The sequence below is a fragment of the Aricia agestis genome, chromosome Z, assembly GCF_905147365.1.
Source record: "Aricia agestis chromosome Z, ilAriAges1.1, whole genome shotgun sequence".
In the NCBI taxonomy this organism is placed as follows: Eukaryota; Metazoa; Arthropoda; class Insecta; order Lepidoptera; family Lycaenidae; genus Aricia; species Aricia agestis.
Window position 1 is genome coordinate 23,423,708 of NC_056428.1, and position 23,176 is coordinate 23,446,883.

General features: G+C 36.6%; 1 protein-coding gene across 1 annotated transcript in view; it reads right to left on the minus strand.

The window, feature by feature from the left end:
- The window catches only part of LOC121738992 (protein artichoke-like), a 36,435-nt gene extending 22,318 nt beyond the window's left edge, over window positions 1–14,117 (minus strand). Inside the window, exon 1 of the mRNA XM_042131292.1 lies at window positions 13,728–14,117. Within this exon, the coding sequence (XP_041987226.1) occupies window positions 13,728–14,053 (326 nt within the window). The 5' untranslated portion in view covers window positions 14,054–14,117. The remainder of the gene's footprint in view (window positions 1–13,727) is intronic.
- Window positions 14,118–23,176: the final 9,059 nt, after the last annotated feature.

Sequence of the window (23,176 nt, forward strand, 5' to 3'; positions counted from 1 at the left end):
GGATTCGGAAACTATACGTGCGATCATTGGTCAATGCTTGGCGGCGGCGAGCGCTTATTGGATGTCGTGCGGTGAAGTTTCCGAAACCGAGTCGAATGCCCATCGTGAATCAGGATTCAGGGACGGTGTTTAGTTTTATCGCAAAATCCTCAGTAATCGTTTAGCGTTACCTCCGCTGGACTACCATTCTTAAATGGTCGCTGTTAAGCGTTAGTGTCTTAACCCACAATTTTTTTGGTTGATACATTTTGAATGCAGTCTTGTTCTAAATCATCTAAAGAACATAACTGCATTCACTCAATACGTAATTTTTAAGTGGGTTAGTACACGAATGCTTAACAGCGTCCAATTTATTTAATAATGAATGGTTACAACTTACATTTCAATATGGAAGATAATTATCAGCGAGAAAGGGTAATACACGGAGAAACAATTTTAAACAATGACTAAGTAAACTTTGCGTGTAGTTTAGATATACATATTTTGGGATGTAACTGGTCAGTTGAGATGGTAGTGCCTTGATGCTATTTTGAAATACCTATTGTAAGGCGTAGCTAAAATGCGTACGGAACCATTGTAAATTTTCGGGTTTCGTCTATATTCTATACTTACACAGAAAAAATATTAAAAACTATCCAAGTTATAAGAGTGGATACAATATTATAAGTTTATGAAAATAAATAAGCAACATAAATACAGCCGCACATAAGACGAATAGAGTAAGAGCCTGCGATGGCCAGACCTTCCTCAGTTTCGTAAAGCTGAAAGTTTACCTGTTTGTGGCCTTTACAGAGGTAAGAACGACCAGCAACTATGGAGTTTCGGTTGCGGTTACTTTAGGAGGTAAGTATCCAGTTCTGACAGGTGCCAGACACCCTTAAACATTCTTAAAGTATTAGACTTTGAGGATGTCTAGCAGTGGGAAGCAACTGTCAAAAAATGTTCGGCACTGGAAGACGACATTCTTCCACTTACCACGAAGAATATAAGTTACTAGCTGTTGCCCGAGACTTCGTCCGCGTGGACTTTATAGCTGAAGGTTCCCGTACATCGATTGAGTCGCTTACGCGCAAATCAGAAATTATATTGTGTGGGAACCGCACATTTTTCCGGGACAAAAAACATTCCTTGTCCAAGATTCAAATTAGTATCCTTATTTTCCTGTTCGGAGGTATCTCCAATCTCCATGCCAAATTTAATAAAAATAGATTAAAAAGTTTAGGCGAGAATCATAAAAGTTTATTGTGCGGGAACCTTATATTTTTCAGGATAAAAAGTATCCCTTGTCCTTTCCCGAGACTGAAAGTATTGCCATACTAAATTTCATCAAAATAGATTGAATAGTTAAGACTTTAGGCGATAATCATAAAAGTTTATTGTGCGGGATCCGTGCATTTTCCAGAACAAAATTAGTATTCCTTGTCCTTTCTCGAGACTCAAAGTATCTCCAAATTCCATCAAAATAGAATAGTTTACGCGCAAATCATATAAGTATATTGTGCAGTAAACAGTTATTTTTCCGGGACAAAATGTATCCTATGTTCTTTTTCGGGACTCAAAGTATAATAAATACCAAATTTCAGCAAAATGGGTCCAGCCGTTTACGCGTGATGTCGGGACCACGCGAAATATAACGTTCCGCGCAGCTTCACCCGCGTAAATTAGCTATTTCTCAGACAAATTAGTCCACAAAAAATAGCCTATGGTCCTTCACGTGGTCTACTTCTAACCTGTGTCAAATAACAGAAAAAATTCTCCAGTAGTTCGTGAGATAAGCCCTTTCAAATAATTTGCTCCGTTTTTTTCCACATTTTCATCTATTTCTTCGCTGTTTTTAGTCTGAGCGTGATAAAATATAGCCTATAGCCTTTCTCAATAAATGGGCTATCTAAAACTGAAAGAATTTTTCAAATCGGATCAGTAGTTCCTGAGATTAGCGCGTTCAAATAAGCCCTCTCAAATAATTTCCCCAAATTTTTCCACATTTTTCTCTATTTCTTCGCTCTTATTAGTTTTCGCGTAATAAAATATAGCTTATAGCCTTTCTCGATAAATAGGCTATCTAACACTGAAATAATTTTTAAAATCGGACCAGTAGTTCCTGAGATTAACGCGTTCAAATAAGCCATTTCAAATAATTTCTCCCGTTTTTTCCACACTTTCCTCTATTTCTTCGCTCCTATTAGTCTTAGCGCAATAAACTATAGCCTATAGCCTTCCTCGATAAATAGGCTATCTAACATTGAAATAATTTTTCAAATCGGACCAGTAGTTCCTGAGATTAGTGAGTTCAAATAAGTGCCTTCAAATAATTTCCTCCCGTTTTTTCCACACTTTCCTCTATTTCTTTGCTCCTATTTGTATTAGCGTAATAAAATATAGCCTATAGCCTTTCTCGATAAATGGGCTATCTAATACTGAAAGAATTTTTGAAATCGGACCAGTAGTTCCTGAGTCCAGCGCGTTCAAACAAACAAACTAACAAACTCTTCCGCTTTATAATATTAAAGTATAGATGAAATTGAGCTTTACTCTTTCTGGAAGGTCAGGAAAACGGAAGACCTTCAGAACTGGATATCTCCTAAAGTAACCGCAACTCCTTAGTTGCTGGTCGTTCTTACTTCTGTAAAGGCCACAAACAAGTAAACTTTCTGCTTTTCTAAACGCAGGAAGGTCTGGCTCTTGGTCCAAATTTGGATAGCGTTGAAAAATTCTTCCTGTATCATAAAAGACAGTATATTATACCGTAGGTTTGCAAAGCTATTACATAACAGATAGTATAATATTCTGAATAGATAGTATTTGTAACACAGATATTATCGTTATCAATTATCTTAGCTAGAGTTAACTTAACCCTTCAAAGGGCAGCAAACAATGTCGATTACTTTTCCGGGTAGAATCTGGTGTAGGTATTTATTCGTGTAGGATTCGCGTCATGGCTGTTTTAAATGCTCAGAACGCGTCGTGGCTTTTCTCGATTACCACAACGCGTTGTGGTCGAATAGCACGTCAGCCACAACACGAATTTCGCTATGTGGTATTTCTGTGATTACCAGAACCCAGCTTGGCCGTTTTCACTAGACATGACCACAACGCGTTGTGAGCCATTTTTTCGCTCACTGAGCGTTTTCGGTCTTTGAGCGTAACATAATAATATGCATATTCAGTGGGTCTGAGAATCGGCTACTGGGTACTTTTTATATTGACAAGCATTTAGTATTATTTATTCAACAATTGCATTTGTTGAATAAATAATACTAAATTATTACAACTCGAGACTGACGGCGACCATTGTTTGTGCGACGGGATAGCGATGGACGTTGCCATGGTGACATACTTATTTAGTCACTTCAATAAAATAATACGGGCGAAATACTTTATATGGCAAAGAAACGTTTGCCGGGACAGCTAGTATTGTATAATATTGGCTTTTATCCTTATTAAGTCGAGGGCAAAATTATATGCTTAATCGTTTTATGTTCAACTGGATTATAAGTTTATAACAAGATGATAATGATAAGTCACGTGACGTGTCATTGATGTGATAAGTATATCATAATATAACATGCCATCACACATAGATTAATAAACAATTTTAATACTATCATAATAATACGTATAGGTATTATTATTATTATATCACGTACCACAAAGAGTCTTAAGAATGTCTACTTACTGTACTCGGCGAAACATGGCTGTAGCGGTCATTGACTCCTTTTCAAAAACTTGTCATTTTCTATACAAAGGCACGATTGACAATGAAGTGTCAAATGTTGTCAATCGCGGCTTTGTATAGAAAATGACAAGTTTTTGACAGGGAGTCAATGACCGCTACCGCCATGGTTCGCCGAATACAGTATAATTACTATAATAGCTCGTCTGTCAAGCGCCTAAAATGGGCGTCCCCTAAGAGCATTTCGAAGAATTTTCGAAAATGGTTTGAAGTAATTCGTGACAGATGAAAGGATATGACAGCAATATGAAACAAGATGTAGCTCGCAATTTCGTTTTACATTATTCCGGGGTAAAAACTACCTTGCATCATATTCTGGGCTCCAAACTCGGAATCGGGGCAAGGCAAGGGCTCGGAAGTATGGGTCGGAAAGCCACCTTTAAGGAGTGAGCACCTGAGACGGGCAGTACCGGGGCTCAGCGTGCCGGGGCGCATCGCAAAAATCCGCCTCCATACAATTTGTATGGAAGCGGATGTGTGTATCGCACACTGTGTCGGGGCGCATAGGCGCGGATTTTTGCTCGGCGGATTTTCATCAACGCGACACGGCCCGACAAGACCCTCTGCGCCCCGGCAACAGTGTGCTATAGCAAGCGGCGCGCGGATGTGATGCGATGCGGCCCGGCAAGCCTCGGCTCAAAATCCGTCAATGCATTGCGCGCCGACCCGCCCCGGCACAGTGAGCGTTAAAATCCGTCAATGCAATACGACCCGACCCGGCAATAGCGACATCCAGACTTTTGTCATTTTATAAAAGCTGGAAGTTTTCGTGTATTGCCCCTATAGAGGCAAGAACGACGAAACTATGGAGATTGGAGTGTCGGTCGGGGTTATTTAAGAGGAGTCCACACCGCCGTTTTTCCATACAAACGTTGTCCCCTGTTTCCTCCCTAGATAATGCCGGTAGAGTTATGATTTTTTTCCTGAATATGTATGGCCACTATGAGCATGTCCCTATGTTTTCTTTTTTTTCATAATTTTGTTATTAAAAAAGAATTAAGAACGTCCAAAAACCCAAAAAAAATGGCCAGATTTTCCTCTGTGTTCAAACACCCAGAAAACAAAACTGGCTAAAATATACAAAAAAAGTAAAACATAGGAACACAGCTCAAGCCTTGCTTTAATTCTTAATGAAAAAAGTACTTAAATAGGTTAAGTTTTGGAGAAGGAATCAGCGGACAACGAATCGAAGATTTTCTGTTCTTTTATTAGAACTTTTGTCGTGTTGTCTCTATCGCGCTCTGTGGTGGGAGACTTGAGATTGGTGAGACAGCAATACATTTTCAAATACCTATTTTCAATTTCTCTCGCCCCAGGTGTATCCTCTTAAGGGCGTTCGCTGCGTTGAGCGTGTGCCCGGCGCGGACGGCCGCGACAGTCACTCGTCTCTGCTATAATTATTTCGATCGCGCGGGTGTACAGTCGATAGTATCGACTCGATACCTATGGATTTTTTTATTGATATAATTATACCTAGGAGGTACTCAGTTCTGAAGGTGTACCTAACCTTCGATAAAGTATGAAGCTCAAATTTTTATCTTATAGGAATCTCGTCTTCCACTGATGGACACTAATGACAGTTGCTGCCCACTACCAGACCATCACAAGGTCTAATAAATTCTAAACTTTAGGGGTGTCCGGCAGTGGGAAGCAACTGTCAAAAAATCTTGGCACTGCATAGCTAGCACGCCGTTGCCCAGTCGATTCTTCGGAAGAAAGTAATGGCAGTTTCTTTCCCATGTCTTTTTCTTTCTGTCATATCTTTTTCTTGAGCATGGCGCCACCCGTCGACTTGAGTTTCAGTGGACAAAGACAAGAAACTCTTTCCATAGCAACCGTCAATTATTTTTTTTAACATTTACGTTTCTTGATTCTTTTTTTTAATTATGGCACTTCGGCTATAAAACCATGGCCAGAGTCAAATAAATGGTGGCAAATTAAAAATAATCGACGTGCAGCAACCTTGTCTATAGCCGGAATTATAGTTTTGATCTACGAAATACGAACAATAAGAACTAAGTAACTTTATTATTCGTAGTTTGTAGATCAAAACTATAATTCCGGCTATAGACAGGGTTGCTATACATCGATTTTTTTTAATTTGCCGCCATTTACTCGACACTAGCCATGGTTTTATAGCCAAGTGCCATAATAAAAATAAAAAAATATCAAGAAACTAAACGTCAAAAGCGGTTCGTCATGCTTGACTGATAGATTTTCAAAAGCGGAAGATATCGAGATACGAAAGAAACTTTTTCTCCAATGTTTTTCCGGTAAAACTGTCAAAATTTAGTTTCTTTCGTTTGTCCACGTGCTTGTGCTAGCTATGCTGGAAGGCAAGATTCCTACAGTTATCCTATATTCATAATTCATAATTCATTTATTGCCAGAATGAAGCACAGATTGGTCTTAATTCTTATTATACAATTGAATCTTTCCCGAAGAAAATAAGATAAAATAATTCACCGTATGTTAGGTAGACCTTCAGAACTAGATCCCTCCTAAAGTAACCATGATCGGAGCTCCAATAATGGAGCTAGAGATGTTGCTGATCGTTTTTATTAACTCTATAGGGGTCATAGACAGGAAAACTTTCAGTTTTTATAAAATGACGAAAGTCTAGTTGTCGCTGGCTCTTGGGTTGGATAGATATATTGTCCACACTGTGCCTTTTTCTTTTCATCAAGGGCATGCGTCATAACTTATAGCGCAGTCAACAGCGAACGTAAGGCATGCCCGCGACGCATGCTCTCTGACCGTATCCAAAATTTCAAAAATTACAATATTGGCGTTGCGTTCCTTGACGCATACAATTATTAAATGCGCCGATATGAAAGTTGATGACGAAAATTGAAGATGAAAGTGCACAGTGTGGACATAGCTAATGAGATATATTGTATCAATAGCCGATTTATCTGTTAGCTCGATTGCTATATTATATATCTTTACATTATAATTTAAAATCAAAGTGCTTCACACACAGCAGATATATATTATATCTGCTGTGTGTGAAGCACTTTGATTTGATTGTGGCAATAATCTGCTTCAGCCATCAGGGATTATTGTCTACACTACTTTACTATACTATACAGTGTACCAACCACCAACTGTACTAAACTCTGAAATTTTGTCCGGTGGTCAGGGTCTGTTTATCAATCTAACCTATATCGCAGCGTTATCATTGCGTTATTTTTTCTGTAGCGCCACGCGAACTTTGAACCAATGAGACTAAATAAAAAACAACTAATAGCATCTTTAGACGCCGCCTTTTTCAATACAGAGATTAAAAAAAGTGATAAGGGTCAAATCAGACCGTTAATGCAATGCAACGTAACGCGTAGATGCATTTCAAAATTTTCACTGAATTGACAGTTTTCAATTGCGTGAGACGTCTTGCAAAGCTTCACAGCTTTCTCATCTATACAAAAGAAATGCATCTACTAGCGCATTTTATACTAGCGCAGAGTCGAAGCGCATTCAAGCGAATTCCCAAAAACTGAACATAGAAAATTCAACCTTAACTCCAGAGCGTAACGCACACATTACGAGACTATTCAACGTTGGTCGGGCGCATTTGGGCGAATTCGCCCGATGCGCGCCCGCCTTTTTTCATTCTCAGATGTATATATATATTCGCTTCGATGCACTTTGACTCTGCGATAGTATAAATTAACCCCAAGTGTGTATGGGTCCTTATCAAGGACAAGGAAATCCTAAAAAGACTTATCAGCGCTGGAAGAGTAACTTTTTTAAACTTTTGTATGGGATTTATGACGCTGGGGTCTTGCCCAAAGAAATCACCAAAAACTAAAAAGTCATTAATTTTTCCACACAAAGATAAAAAAAAATCCAACGCTGCTACTTTCGCAGTGAACTCTATAAAAAGGACTCGTAAATCGTACATACGAATTACGATAAACTATTTAATCGATATGTTTTGTTACATCCTGTAGTTTTTAACTAACTTGGAAATGTTTCTATGAAAAATACCTCACTGTCATGAATTCGCCCTTAAAATATTAAAAAAGTAAACTTTCAAACTGAACTCTTTTAAAGGGACGTCATATAAGTAAGGTCGAAAAAATTTGTACTTTGTTTTGTTACATCCTATATACAGTGTATTTTTCTAACGATATCTAAACTTATCAGAGTATAAAGCAATGTAAAGTAAGAGCTCAATTTTTTATTTGAGTTCGATTTTCCACCATTGGGCGATCTCTAGTAGTAATCTACAAGGTGTAACAAAACTAAGTGATAATTCTTTAGGTTGTGTATGTGTTTTTAATATAGAGTTCACTGTGAAAGTAGCAGCGCTGCTTAAGAGGATACACCAGGGGCTAGAGAAATGAAAAAAAAAGTACGTGTAATATCTATAGCTGTCTCCCTTACCTCAAGCCTATACCGCAGAACGCGATAGAGACAACTGCAGAAAATCGAGAAAATCAACGATTCGTTGTCCCCTGATTCCTTCTCCAAAACTTAACCGATTTAAGTACTTTTTTAATCAAAGATTAAAGAAAGACTTGAGCTGTGTTCCTATGTTTTATTTTTTTTGTATAATCTAGCCAGATCTGTTTTCTGGATGTTTGAACACAGCGGAAAATCTGGCCATTTTTTTGAGTTTTTGAACGTTCATATCTTATTTAATAATTAAATTATGAAAAAAAAAGAAAACATAGGGATATTGTATTAGTGGCCGTAGATATTCAGGAAAAAAATTATAACTCTACTAGCATTATCCAGGGAGGAAACAGGGGACAACGTTTGGAAAAAAGGGCGGTGTGGACTCCTCTTAAAGATCAAAAGATTTTTTGTGATTGTATGGGCAAGCGCCCGCGCGTCGTGAATTTTTCCTTACGAAGATGAAAAAAAAGTTAAGTACCCTTTTAGCGCTGCTATTTTCACAGCGAACTCTATAAAAGGGGAACTATACACATTTGTACTCAATACGGGGTCTCATACAGTCTAAAACCTCAAAGTACTATCATTTATCACTTAGAAATTTTCCGCACTCCGCAGTACCTGTGAATAAATATCGCGCGGCGAAAATTCGCAGTGCGGACAGGACCTTATATGGTTTCTGAGGTCCTTTCACTGGAATTTATGAATTCACTAGTGCTTTGTTATATTGGTGAACCTCAAAATATTAACGAACAAGAGAGCTCTACATTTTTTGTTTGCTCTACGAAAACCGCTTTAACAATTATATTCGTCCGCGCGAACGAGCGGTTTGGCCGCTACACCGCAAGGACACAAGCAATTGTATGTAAGGATTTATTGAAATAGCGTCCCGGTCTTTACTAATTTGTCAAGAAAGGCTAAGTATGAACCGCCAATATGACAGTAAGACACCTCTACATAAAGCTATCATCATACAGTTTACTTTTTTATTTACTTCGAGTCATGACTCATGTCTCATATTGTACTGAAGTGACTTTGATAAAATTTTGACATTATTAGCACATTATTAGCATCTAAAGCTTAGCGCTTCGAAAAACTTTGGATCCCTTTTGACGAAAAATGCGGAAATGTAATTGATAAAAATTTTACATAGGTAGTTTAAATTTACATGGTGAAGGAGTGCATCGAACTAATGCAATTATGCTTTTATCATACATTTTTAACCGACTTCCAAAAAACTTTTGGAACTGGCACCGACTTCAAAATGATGAAGATTGAGTACAGAAATAGTTGAGGTTTAGCCGAATTCGGAAAAAGGTACTATAAGATAAGAAAAATTATTTAATACTTTTTAGTTCATATTATAAGGATGTAATTATTGTTTTTACCTTGGAAGTCGGTTTTAATTTTTTGTTAAAAATAATTAACAAATAAAACATTAAATACACAAAAATGTGCACACTACCATTTTAGAGTAACAAACACGAATTGTACTCTTTTATTTAGGTATGGTTAAAGTATGTTGTCAAATTGAAAATTCACGAGAAAAGTATAGCTAATCAGTAACATATCACTGTTACATATACTCTTTTATATGTAACAGTAGGTAATATGTATTATGTACGAGTGACATAATATATACTCTTGCACAGACTACGGGCTACATGTAGTTAAAATAATATGAGCTTTGGGATCTTGTGTTTAAAATAATATAACTGCATTAAGGCCATCCCCTGAGCAAACGACCTTGACCATTGACATTTGCGGCGTTGCCGAGATCGTAGCAAAATCCTATATTTTTTTACTTATCTTAGTTCAAAATTGACATAAAAAAATTCAAATGGCAAATATGTAGTTAATGACATTGTCGATCTATTAGCGTGTGTTTCTAATAAACGTAAGTAATTTGTAAATACTAGGGAGATATTGAATGTATGCTTGAATTTAAATAAATTGATATTTCTTTGGAAGCTGATATCATGAGTATAATATGCTGAAGATTATTGATGTGTTTTATTATAAATTTGTAACTTCCAAATTATGAGTTAATAAGACTCTAAAAACGGTAAATTACGGCATCTCCGTAGGGGAAGGGTCTTAGGTTATCCTGCTAACTCTACATAGTCTATCGTGGCCTAGTGGGAAGACCGGTGGAGACGTGTACCAATGAGACGTTTTCAGATTTCAAGTACATAAAAAGGACGTTCACGCCGAATCCCGCCTACGGAACAAGATTTTTTTGAAAGTTCCTAGGTCATGGATGTCCCGTGTAAATTAGGAATTTCACGGAAACTGTACATTTTTCCATAAATGAAATGTCTGTGCCCTCTTCACGTGGTCCTCTCTATATCTATGCCAAATAATATGAAAATTGTTCCAGTTATAAGTTCATGAGATAAGTAAGCACTTTCAAATATTTTTTCCTGTTTTTTTTCCATATTTTTCTCTGTTCTTTGGTTCTATTACGGTATACCGAACCTACCGGGATCTTGCGATCAACGAGACTTGGACCGAGTTAAAAGTGATATATACTTGTACCGGGTACTGGAACATTGCGAGAACAATGTCCAGTAGCGCAGTCAACAGCGAATGTGAGTCATGCCCGCGACGCATGCCCTCTGACCGTATCCAAAAAACAAAAATGACAATGTTGGCGTTGCTATAGTCTTAGCGTGATAAAATAGCCTATAGCCTTACTCAATAAATGAGCTATCTAACACTGAAAGAATTTTTCAAATCGGACCAGTAGCTCGTGAGATTAGCGCGTTCAAATAAACAAACTCTTCCGCTTTATAATATTAGTAAATAGTATTTGTAGTAGTAGGTAGGGAAAGCCACGAAAAACAAAGAAGTAGGGACGGGTAACCTCATGTGTAATTTTGTTTCAAAACTGCTCTAGTAGAACAGAGCCTTTCCGCCACAAATAAAGCAATTATTATTTCTCTGAAGCAGATGACAAATGATTTTTAATTTGATACTATAAGGGCTGAAAATGTTTGCCTGCCTCAACCTGCCTGAGTTACTTATTAGACGCAAGGTGGACCTGCCTGACTTACGTTATTTAGTCGGGCCATGTCAAATCCACATGACAAATCACGACCAAAATCTATATATTAATACGTGAGCCAAAAACTTTGTATCCCTTTTGACGAAAAATGCGGAAACGTAGGTGAATGAAATTTTGCACAGTTATAGTTTATGTGGTGAAGGAGTGCATCGAGCTAATATTATTTTGAAATTATGCTTTTATCATACATTTTTTTAACAAATAAACCATTACACACACTACAACACACACACTAGGAAAAATGACAGATTTTTGAGTGACCTATACATACGAATTATACTCTTTTATTTATGGTTGAAGTCTGTTGACAACAAGGTGACAAATTGAAAATGGATTATAGTTTTTTTTATTGAATCTAAGATACTATTAGACAATGCTTACACGGCCAGTCTGAGATCAGCTGAGTCCCAGAGACAAGAGTTGAAAAAAATATGATAAAAATATAGATAGTAGTCCTAATATAATGTCGTTGAAACTAAGGTAGAATTTCGACCATTGGGCGATCTCTAGTTAACTTAATGTAACCAGACCAAATAATCTTAAGTCCACCAACAGCCTATGGATCCATTTCTCCGATAGTACCAACGAACTATGTATTATAATATTATGTCCACTTAATAATGTCAGAACAGTGGAATAATTTAAGATTGCAGACAGCTCGTATCACGAATAATAAGGACAAAAAAATAGATACCTCACATTGATAAGAGTTACAACATCAAGCAATTAAGAGCTTTATTTTTCGATAATGTATCATTCGAAATAGGAATACCGATCTATATAGACCTTATGTTTTGAGGAACGTGTCATATAAGTTTCTCTTTGAGATATTTTGATAATATCTTATTGACTTCTAACAAAGAAAGTAACAAGCGTATGTCGCCTTCTTAATCTTACTCGTATACAGGGTGTAACAAACTGAGTGATAATACTTTAGAGTGTTCATGTGTCACCTAATATAGAGTAACTTTTTTCATATTTGTATTTTATATGGAAAAATTTGTGACGAACTTGCCCATTGAAATCACAGAAAAATTTGCTCTTTCAGCGCTGCTACTTTCACAGTGAACTCATATAGGGAACAGATACACAACCTAAAGTATACTTAATAAATTAGTTTTGTTACAATTGGTAGAGTTTGTCGATACTTTAAAACTACTACGGTACTGAGATTTAGTGGTTCCTGAGATTGCAGATTGGTAAACCGAGATAATAATTAGAGTACCTGATTCCATAAAATAAACTATACTTATATTTTGTGAACCCTTGTTGTTCATAACCACATAAGCACTGCTTTTTGTCGTAGGAAACGATTTGATTAAAATTATTACTTATGTACATTCCTTTCACACTTTGACCTCCTAATTTTAACCACCCTATTTGACCTGTTCACTGAGTGCTCAGACTATTCTTACTATAAAACATTCATTTCAACATCTTTTTTGTATTTTACTTTGTTATTAATAGCTTCTAGAATTGTTATCGTCAACGTCAACAAAGTTGGAGAAAAACATTGCATGTTTTTATCTTTAGACTCAATTAAACTTGAGATTTCGTAGCCATTCCACCAAAGAAATTACAGTACTCTTAAAAAAATCGTGAATTCACAGCGCGAGTTTCGCAAAATACTCTACAGAAAAGGCGCACGCGCAGCTCGGTTCTGGTAAGTTGTCACAATTCTCAAATTTTCGCACTCCTATCACTAAACGATAATAATTTATTACAAGTGAAAATAAACAATAAAAGCCGTAATTTGTTAGTTCTGTTAATGGACAAATATAGTGAATACGACACGACGAATGCGATATCATTCAATTTTACTGCTTTAGAAGCGACCCCCGATAACCCCGCAAACTATCACACTGCCTCTTAGAACAGACCCTCTTACGAAAGTGGAGTTCGGCTGCGGCAAATAATCCGCGGCTATTGCACACGCATTAAAACGTAACGAATGAAACTATCGTAACAACGTAACGAGTATGAAAATGGACGAAATTATCAAAATCCCTTCAGAGACAAGGACGATAGTACCGACGCGTGTGACTCACGATTCCGCAGAAATGACGAGCGATTGGGTTACTGAAAAATTATTAAACAAGATGACTATATGATTTGCCCATGCCGTGTCGATTTGAAGATCATGAGAGATCAATTGTGGTCAATAGGGGTCGGGTGGGTCACGGACAATTTTATTATTGTCTTTCGGTTGTCTTAATTACCGAAACATTATCTAAGCTCCGAGCGTGCTCCCCAGTGCGCTCTTGTTTGCGTTCACGGACTGCTTGCTTATGATACGCTTTCATGTTGACAAACGGCATGCACTAATCGAAGGGAAATTTACCGAGCCGGGTCCCCGAGCTAATCTATCGACGAGCGGGTCGGCTCCGGGTGAGGCCGCCCACACCACAGATAACGATCATCACCACGGCTTCTCCTATCGCGGACCCGTCGTCACCCCTGGACTCGCGCACTGTTTCACGTCACGTTCCCGACAAAGGGCTCCCGCGGTTCCTTAGCTACACTTGCCTTAGTAAGTCGTGAGTCATCCAGAGTTTGGTGATGGAGAGGCCGAGCTCGCGGAAGCTGTGGTCCTCGAAGTCGGGCAGCTGAGAGTAGGAGACGCGGAGGTCGATCTTGGTCTCGGGGCTGAACTTGTTGGTGAGGGCTCGGGTGATGTCCTCGAAGGTGTTGATCTTGTTGCAGTGGACGATGATGGTGCCGGTGTGGGGGTCGTTCTGGGTGCAGGTGCAGGGGGATATCTCTCGTCTCATGGCACAGTGCAGGGTGGCTCCGGCGCCGGGCTGGCCGGCCAGCGCGCCTAGCAGTGCGGCGACGAGCGGGAGCGCGTACATCGTGTGTGCCGCGCGGGGCTGCTCGCGCTACTGAGCGCGCACGCCGCGCCACGCGCCCACCCCGCGCATCGGCCCGCCTGCACCTGCATCCACCTTCTTTGATAACGTTGCCACTTGCCACGTTTTTCTAAAGGCATCGGTGATAGGCGCGTCATATTTTCCCGCACCACTGCGACTTCTATGAAGTTTTTCGATATTTTTTTTAATGGGGAAAGGTTAGCTGATGTCGCATCTGAGTACGATCTTTTTCAATTTTTGTCGACACTCCCTGACTGCCTTTACTTTATTCATTTGTCTGAGGAACTAAATGCCCGACAATTATTACAGAAGGCTACACTTTACTTCCTTAGCAGCTTAGTCCTTAGTCCTTACTAAAAGAAGTATGAAGAAGAACATTATCAACGTATGAATACGTACGTAGAATTTAATCCTCTACAAGTTTTCTATTTAAATACGAAAAACGTAAAACGCATAGACAACTAAATATTTGCAAATACAGTAAAAAAATCGATTTTTGTGACTGATTGATTTTAAAACTTGCGAGTTGCGACCATCCAATTAGATGTGAATTTTGAGAACTGTTTTAGGATGCCAAACTACAAATTTTTACGTATTTTTAATATACTGGGTGTCTCGATTTTCAGAGGTCAACCCCCTATAGTGACTGGGCTATATCCCCGCGTTCCAATTGATGTTAAAAACGATCAAAACGCTCAAAATAGGAGGCATTTTGAGCGTTTTGATCGTTTCTAACATCAAATAGGACGCGGGGTTAATTGAGGAGGTATGCAGTTCTAAGTTCTCCGATAAGGAATTAAGCTCAATTTTATTCTTACTGAGGGAAGCTCGTCTCCCACTGCCGGACATTTTTGACAGCTGCTTCCCAGTTCCCACTGCCAAGTGCCAGACCACGTCCTCAAAGTCTAATAAGTTGAAGGGTATTTAGTATCTTGAAGCTTATTCAGGATAGTGAATGGTAATAATGATGAAGAAATGAAAGAATAATAATTATGAAGTCGATTAATGAAATGAAATATAATACCTACCCACAACATAAGTATATGCCGCAGTGCCTACTGCCTATCCAATCATTTAATTAATGACGCTCATTAGTCATTACAAATGTCTACTAATTTTACGGCAATTATTCCTTATTAGTAGTGTTATAAATGCGAAACTGTGTCTGTCTATCTGTTTTCCTGTCTGTCTGTTTGCTTGGCTGTAACCTTTTCACTGAAGCGATTTAAGTAAATGTCATTTAGCAAGTCGGACTCGCGCATGAAAGGTTCCGTACCGTCATAGAGTAGGTATTGAAAGTAGGGAAAATGGTGTTTTTTGTATGGGATTTTACCTTTATTATTTATTTTATCTTAATTTTCATTTATATGATATAAATTAAAATTTTGTGAAAATTTCAAGTGTCTACATGTAGCTATGCCATTATAGATTACGAGCCAAAAAGGCCAAAATAATCGAGTTTGTTGTATGGAAGACCGGGGGTCTTGGCAAATCAGATTTTTCATAAGCTAGGTGTTTATAAAGAATAAAAAATTAATAATTTTTAGTTGTAAAAATATTGTATTGCAAAGAAATGGCAAAAATTCGTTCTTAATTTTTAATTTTTATAAATAAAAGTACTAGATAATATACTCACTAGGAACGTCTACATGATCCAGGGGGGGCAGCTGCCCCCTCCTGCCCCCCCCCCCCCCTCGGTACGCCCATGGTGGGATATTATGCTAAGTATATAATTTTATTATTATGTTTAAGCTTTTATAATGTTATAATATAGAATACAATCATTATTTAGGCTGGATTGAAATGCGTCCGCGAAAACGCGGTTTGACGGCAAATCCGCGAGATCACAAGCAATAATATGAAACTATTTATTTAATAGCGGCGCGGTCGTGCTTTTATTTTTTACGTACATTTGCTTGTAATCTCGCGGTGTAGCCGCCAAATCAAGCATTCGAGCGAGCGCATAGATATAATATTAAGTACATAGAGAAAATAATACACGGGGCAGCACAATATAAATCCAGCCTCCTAATTATAAGTAGCATCTGGGCATCAAGAATAGACAAAATGACAGTTAGAAAATGGAAATCCGCCATTTTGTCGATAAAATCTGTCAGTATGTCGATTCTTCCGTAGAAAGAAACCGTTTCTATGGTGACCATGCTACGCCTGCAGAGCAGAGACAGTACGAGCCATCAATCCTGTCTAGTTCCATTATTTTACACGTTGTTTTCAACTTTTCACATACGGTTTGTTATGATTATTTTGTTAGCGACTAAGGAGCACCTTTGCTAATTTATTTTTAAAGGCACATTTGTGGGATGTTCATTCTTAAATCCATGCCATATTCTTATTGCCTATGTTGTAGCTTTTCTATCATCTTTTAGGAGAGATTTTAAGATAACGTTAGGTAATGCGACCTATTAGTCTAAGACCATCTGCCTATTAGTCTAAGATCCCACTGCAGAATTGTGCATGTATCGAGTACACGCTAAAAACCATGTTTTTTAAAAGCTTTTATTTGACTTGCTCTGTATGTATGTAAGTATGTATGTTACGGTGGAATTTTGGACCTCAATTTTGAAGTAGATAATATATTTAACCGATTTTTTGATTACCTAACCTAATCAACTTAAGACCGGGCTGCCAAAAATATCAAAGCACGCTAGCCCCGCCTACACACCCGCTATCATCCAATCGTGATATAATGATTCCATGAATCATGCCCGCATGAATTGTACTTTACGCTGCAGCTAATAGTGAACAATATCGCGTAACAACGGTTCCCGAATTATAACACGAAAGTAAAGGTCGTAACTCGTAAGTCTCAAAAATGTTTTGATGATTACTTAAAAAATAACTTATACATTTAGGTATTAATAATTATTTTCTTTAGCCATTACTTTATAAAGTGTGTGATTGTAGTAGTGCAAGTTATTTAATGATTGTAACTCAATAAGTGTAACAGATATTTGTTAAAAAGCCCAGAAATATTCATAATTTCGAAAAATATATCCGTCGAGTCAAAATAAGTGAATCGTGTTTTCCGTTACGCTAATTATTATTTTTTTATTTATTGATTTATTTAAATCAGGCTACGTAGGCCCATACAATACATGTACATAGTATCTACATACCTTAATGACTATTTATTTATTTATGAGATAAGGGGGCAAACGAGCAAACGGGTCACCTATGGTAAGCAACTTTCGTCGTCCATGGACACTCGCAGCATCAGAAGAGCTGCAGGTGCGTTGTCGGCCTTTTAAGGGGGAATAGGGTAAAAGGGGAGGGTAGGGATGGGAAGGGAATAGGGGAGGGTAGGAAAGGGAATAGGGTAGGGGATTGGGCCTCCGGTAAACTCACTCACTCGGCGAAACACAGCGCAAGCGCTGTTTCTCGCCGGTTTTCTGTGAGAACGTGGTATTTATCCGGTCGAGCCGGCCCATTCGTGCCGAAGCATGGCTCTCCCACGTATAAAAAAAATAGAGTGGTGATAGGTATATGCATCAAGGTTTAAATATTATAATTATTAATGAATATTTATTTGATGATAAAGTATTACGCAACTATTAAATGAATTTAAAACAACATTTTTTTATTTTTTTTTATTTTTCAGGTTTATTACCTGAAAAATAAAAAAAATAAAAAAATTGTTGTTTTAAAATCAAACTTTACTGAGTAATGAGTGCGGTAAGAGTTCTAGATGGTGCGATCGCAAAATCGACATACACGGAGAGCTTTATAAAATACAATATTTATTTATTTGTTACTGGCATTTAGTATTTACGGTCAAGATGAGTCTGTAGTCTAGTCTCTAGAGTCTAGAGTCTAGACAGTAGACTCATCTAGGCAAATCCGCCATCAAGCAAACTTATGTTGTTGCCCGGATACAAACTTGTTTTGAAAATATCAACTATTTCACTATGTCGTATACGAGGACTAGACTCATACTTTCGTTAAGTATTACATATTTTATGGACATATAATAATTATGCGTTAGCAAGCTTTTATTGCTGTCGAGTTTCTTTAATGACATACCTAACTGGTAAGGTAAAGTCTTGAAGCTCTAAATAATATTGGTACACATAAATACCTCTCTGTATTCTATATTATAATTATATACTTACTTACCTACTTAATAATCTATAGAGTAATGTATAAATGTTTAGATTTTCTCACTTGGAATAATATTTATTAAAAAACTATTATCAAAAAACCTGTTAAATTACATGTCTATTATATTATGTAATAGGTGAACTAACTTGTTTTTTTTTTCAATAAATCTTCAAGATTGAGTTTTGAACATTACAAATTTTTTTTGGACATTACAAATTTTTTACACCGCAAAGCATTGATCACTATAATTGGTGTATTTATATTTATCGCTACATAATAGAACTACCTGTTAAACTATTAAGCGTTTTTGTTTTACTTAATTAATTACGTGAATTAAACGAAAAAATCAGGCATAGGTTCGATATTCAACATTTTATTGTTTTTTGTATGAGAAAAATCAAGTTTGTTGTATGAGAGCCCCCTATTTTTTCATATATATTAAATTTATTTTGTTTTTAGTATGTATTGTTATAGCGGCAACAGAAATACATAATCTCTGAAAATTTCAACTCTCTAGCTATTATCATTCTTGAGTTACAGCCTGGAGACAGACAGACGGACATACAGAAGGACAGACAGACGGACAGGCAGACGGACAAACAGACGGACAGACAGACGGGTAGACAGATAGACAGACAGACGGTCAGTAAGACGGACAGACATTAAAGTCTCAGTATAGGGTCCCGTTTTTACCCTTTGGGTACGAAACCCTAAAAAACACACTCCGGCAATTTTAGAAGCTCATAGCGAGGCAATGATTGGAGATAGATCCAAAGTGTAAAGGACAAATTTGTAGAGAATTTAATTAACTTTTATTATGTAGTACAAGAGAATTTCGTACGAAGCACCGTTTATGATGAGTAAGCAAAAAACACCAAAAAACGGGACCTTATTTTCATAAAAATAAACCTTGTTGCTGCTGCGGAACCCTTCATGGGCGAGTTCAACTCGCACTTGGCCGGTTTTTTTGTATCCTATACCATGATAAATCATATTTTGTAGCTGCAAAATTAATTAAAACACGGATACTGTTTGCAAATAATAATATATTATATTATGAATAGCTCCGCTTTAAGTTTCTTATTTGTATTTTCCTGTAGGCATATAAAATCTTTTATCGTAGTAAACAACACTATTTTAATCCTAAATCCGTGGTCAGGTTAACGTCATATTACAATATTTCGGCAGTTAAGTTGATCGTTATGACGACAGAGTTTTTAGCAACGGGCTTGGCATGACAAGCAGTTTCGACCAAGTATAGTAACAAATTCGTACATCTTTAGAATGTCGAACTGTCGAATGTACAAATAATCCATACTTACTAATAATATTATAATTATGGTGAAAGTGTGTCTGTCTCTTTATCTGCTACCTCTTCCCAAAACTTCACTAAAAGTATTTTGCTGTTTGGTATGGAGATACCTTCAGTCCCGGGAGTCGGGACTCGGGACTCGGGACCTTTCCCGACATAGGATAAATTTAACCCGAAAAAATGTACGGTTCCCGCACGATAAATTTATTTTGGTATTAAAGATATCGATACTGGAGGTTTTATTTTTGGAAGTAAATTTTTTTGTAACTATTGTTTGTGAAAAGCCAGTGACACATGAAAAAACACGTGGCCTTAAACGTAAACACGTGATCAAATGGTGGTATTTTCACCTCGTATTTCCAAATAATTTGTTTACACTTTTAAAATCATCGTGACATAATATTTTTCATCTAATTTTATAAACATAAACTTATAATGCAATATTATATATAAATAACTCTATGTTTATAAATATGTTTCAAACATGCAACTCTTTTTTGACAAGCTGGAATAGCCCAGTAGGGTTAGCTTAGCCTTGTATGGAAATCTGAAATTAATTATAGTCAGAATTTTTTTGCACCAATGTTTAGGGGGATCATGAATAGCTTAAATTCAAAAACTCGACCATCACCATATTGGTTTGAAGGTCAAATCTTTTTTTAGACATATCTCCTTTATTTTTTATTTTTTTACGAAAATGATAAGGACTAAATTTGTCGTATTAAATATACGACAAATTATTTTATACATTTTGAGTTCTTATGATTTTCATTGTAAAATCAATATCTATGGAGATAATGCAAAAACAAGTCAAAGTATAATTTCGCTTGTATGACAATTATTATCAAATTTATCGAAAATAATTATTGTAGAAATAAAGTTATAGATGAATGTAGTTTTTAAGGTAGGAAAAGCAAAATTTTTGAAAAAGATAAAAAAAAATCCAGACTTAAACTTATTTCAAGAGCACAGCGTGAACAAGCTTTTGTCGGTATCAGCTGGAGAACGCTTTTTAATCACGTTATTTAGAGGCGGACAAGAAATAAGATCACTTGATCATCTACGATTCAAATGCTTTACTAAGTCGATGAATAATTAAATTAAGAAATTAAAATAAAACCCGCCAAATAACTTAAAAAAGTAATGAAATAATATATTTTACTCACTTTAAGTTTAAATAATTCCTAAGTGTAAAGTGATATTTTAGTCCATAATAATTGTTGTCACGGTATATCGGGGGACCGCCAACAGTATCTTTTGCATTTTGTATCGCCATGTCACTGATTGTCTCGATTCGGTTCGCTGTGAACTGACCCTTAAACTATAATTTTATGTGAAATCAAAAATCTACATTAGCGGTCCCCCGACACACCTTAAAAACAATTATGGACTAAAATTTCACTTTACACTTAGGAATTATTTAAACTTAGTCACTAAAATATATTATTTCATTACTTTTTAAAGTTATTTGGCGAGTTTTTTTTAAATTTCTTAATTTAATTTTATGTCATGCTATTTAATATTGTGTTGGTTATTGTGCAGAATAATTCCTATCAACAGGATCATATTATATCCCAATGAATACCATCTAGGAATGTCCTTTTTGATGAGGCCGTCAATATGAGTCCAAACATGAATCCTCCACTTTGGGTTCATATGGAGCTCGGCTCCTATAGAATCCAGGTGATGCTGTAGCAGCAGCATGCAAAAAATTATTGGTTATCTACGTCTTACTAGTTGTCGCAATTAAAATGAGCCCAAACACGAAACCATTGCTCTAAGTTGGTGAGGAGTTGGGTATCCTATTGATTACCAGGTGATGCTGCAGCACCAGGTCAACTTTTCATTAATGTGTAAATATTTATAAATGTTACGAACTAGAATGCAATAAAGCCCACCAAACGACTGCAAGTTGCTAACCGGCCCTTCACGAACCAGATGAACCGCGATTTTTCAGCACGGAGCAGGCTGATGATGATAACTATAGCTATGAACACTCTCAATTAAGTCAGCTTTCAAACAAAAAAAACTAGATCAAAATCGGTCCACCCGTTTGGATGCACTACGATGCCACAGACAGACAGACAGACACGTCAAACTTATAACACCCCTCTTTTTTGTCGGGGGTTAAAAATAGGTTCAACTTAGTTGCACTTCCACCTACCTCAACAGCAGCTCATCAACATAGTACAATACAGAACATAATATTTACAAGTACAGATATGGCTCCAATATGAAATGGATGCTACAGAATGTGGTTGGAAGAAAAACGCTCATGGATTAGAGCCGATTACAACTACGGCACAACCGGCACCTGAATCACTATTAAAAATGATTTCCTGCAAATGCAAGGGCAACTGCGGAAAAATGTGCGGATGGCGCAAGTCGGGCTTAAAATGTTCCGTTAAATGTCAAAATTGTAGTGGACAGTCTTGCGAAAATGTTGTCGAACTTCCGTAGTTACTCGATGACAATGAAGCCAACAGATATTATGTGGACAGTTCTAATACCATTCATGATGATTTGGCAGGACCATCAATAGAAAGAACAAGAGCGTTATAACTGATTTATATAAAAAAATGATTTCACGACAAATGAAACGTGGATTAAACCTACTGGGGATACCACGTAAAAAAACGCGCCTGGAGCTTTACCTCAGCGGTTGTGCGGAAAAGGGCTTAAATATTGATTTCTGAAAAAAAACATAGAAAACAAATTTGTAGGAAATTTAATGATCTACAACTTCCATATTTTTGTTTCTGTACTTATTTGACAATAATCGCGCTACATGTAGAACAGGCGAAATTACATTTTGACTTGTTTTTTGCAGTTATTTCTGTAAATATCGATTTTACAATAAAAATTACAAGGAATAAAATTGTAGAGAATCTAATTTGCGACTTTTCTTAAAAAAATAAAAAATAATGGAGATAAATCTAAAAAAAAAATTAGACTTTCAAACCAATATGGCGGCTAACGCACACGTCGTGTATGGTCGAGTTTTTGAATTTAAGCTATTTATGACCTCCTCTAAACACTGGTGCAAAAAAATTTCTGACTAGTTATATCAATTTTAAGAAAAAATCTAACCCTACTGGGGTTAACATTAAGGAGCATCCCAATTTCATTAAAAATTGGAAAATAAAGTTCTTTAAGTTTGAAACAAGTCATTCCTTTGTTTCTCAGTTCAATAAAATTAATTTCAATGTTATGACTGGTATCAGGTATGACGTAAATGCTTGTTTCGTTCTATTTTGACAGTCAATTAGCATTATATTGCCCATCTGCATATTTTAAAACTGCTGAAATATTTGAAGACAATTTAGTATCATATAAAATATTATAGTCCTGGTTTTTGATACATTTCCCATAAAACTAGTTTAGAATTAATAACTGTGCTATACTGGTTAGTTGGCAGTTTAAGCGTTCATTATTAATAACTAAGGTTAATAACCCCTATAACCAAATCCAAAGCTTAGTGTTACCACAGAATATAATATATTTTTTTATAATTTAATAGTGTTACCTCGTGGTAACACTACTACTAATTAAGGTACCGTATGTATTTGGTAGTCCAACTACCAGGAATTTTGGTTTACAATTATTTTTTTAATATAGCACAGATAGACAATGGAAAATAATTTTAGATATAGCCTAATATTAATACAATATAA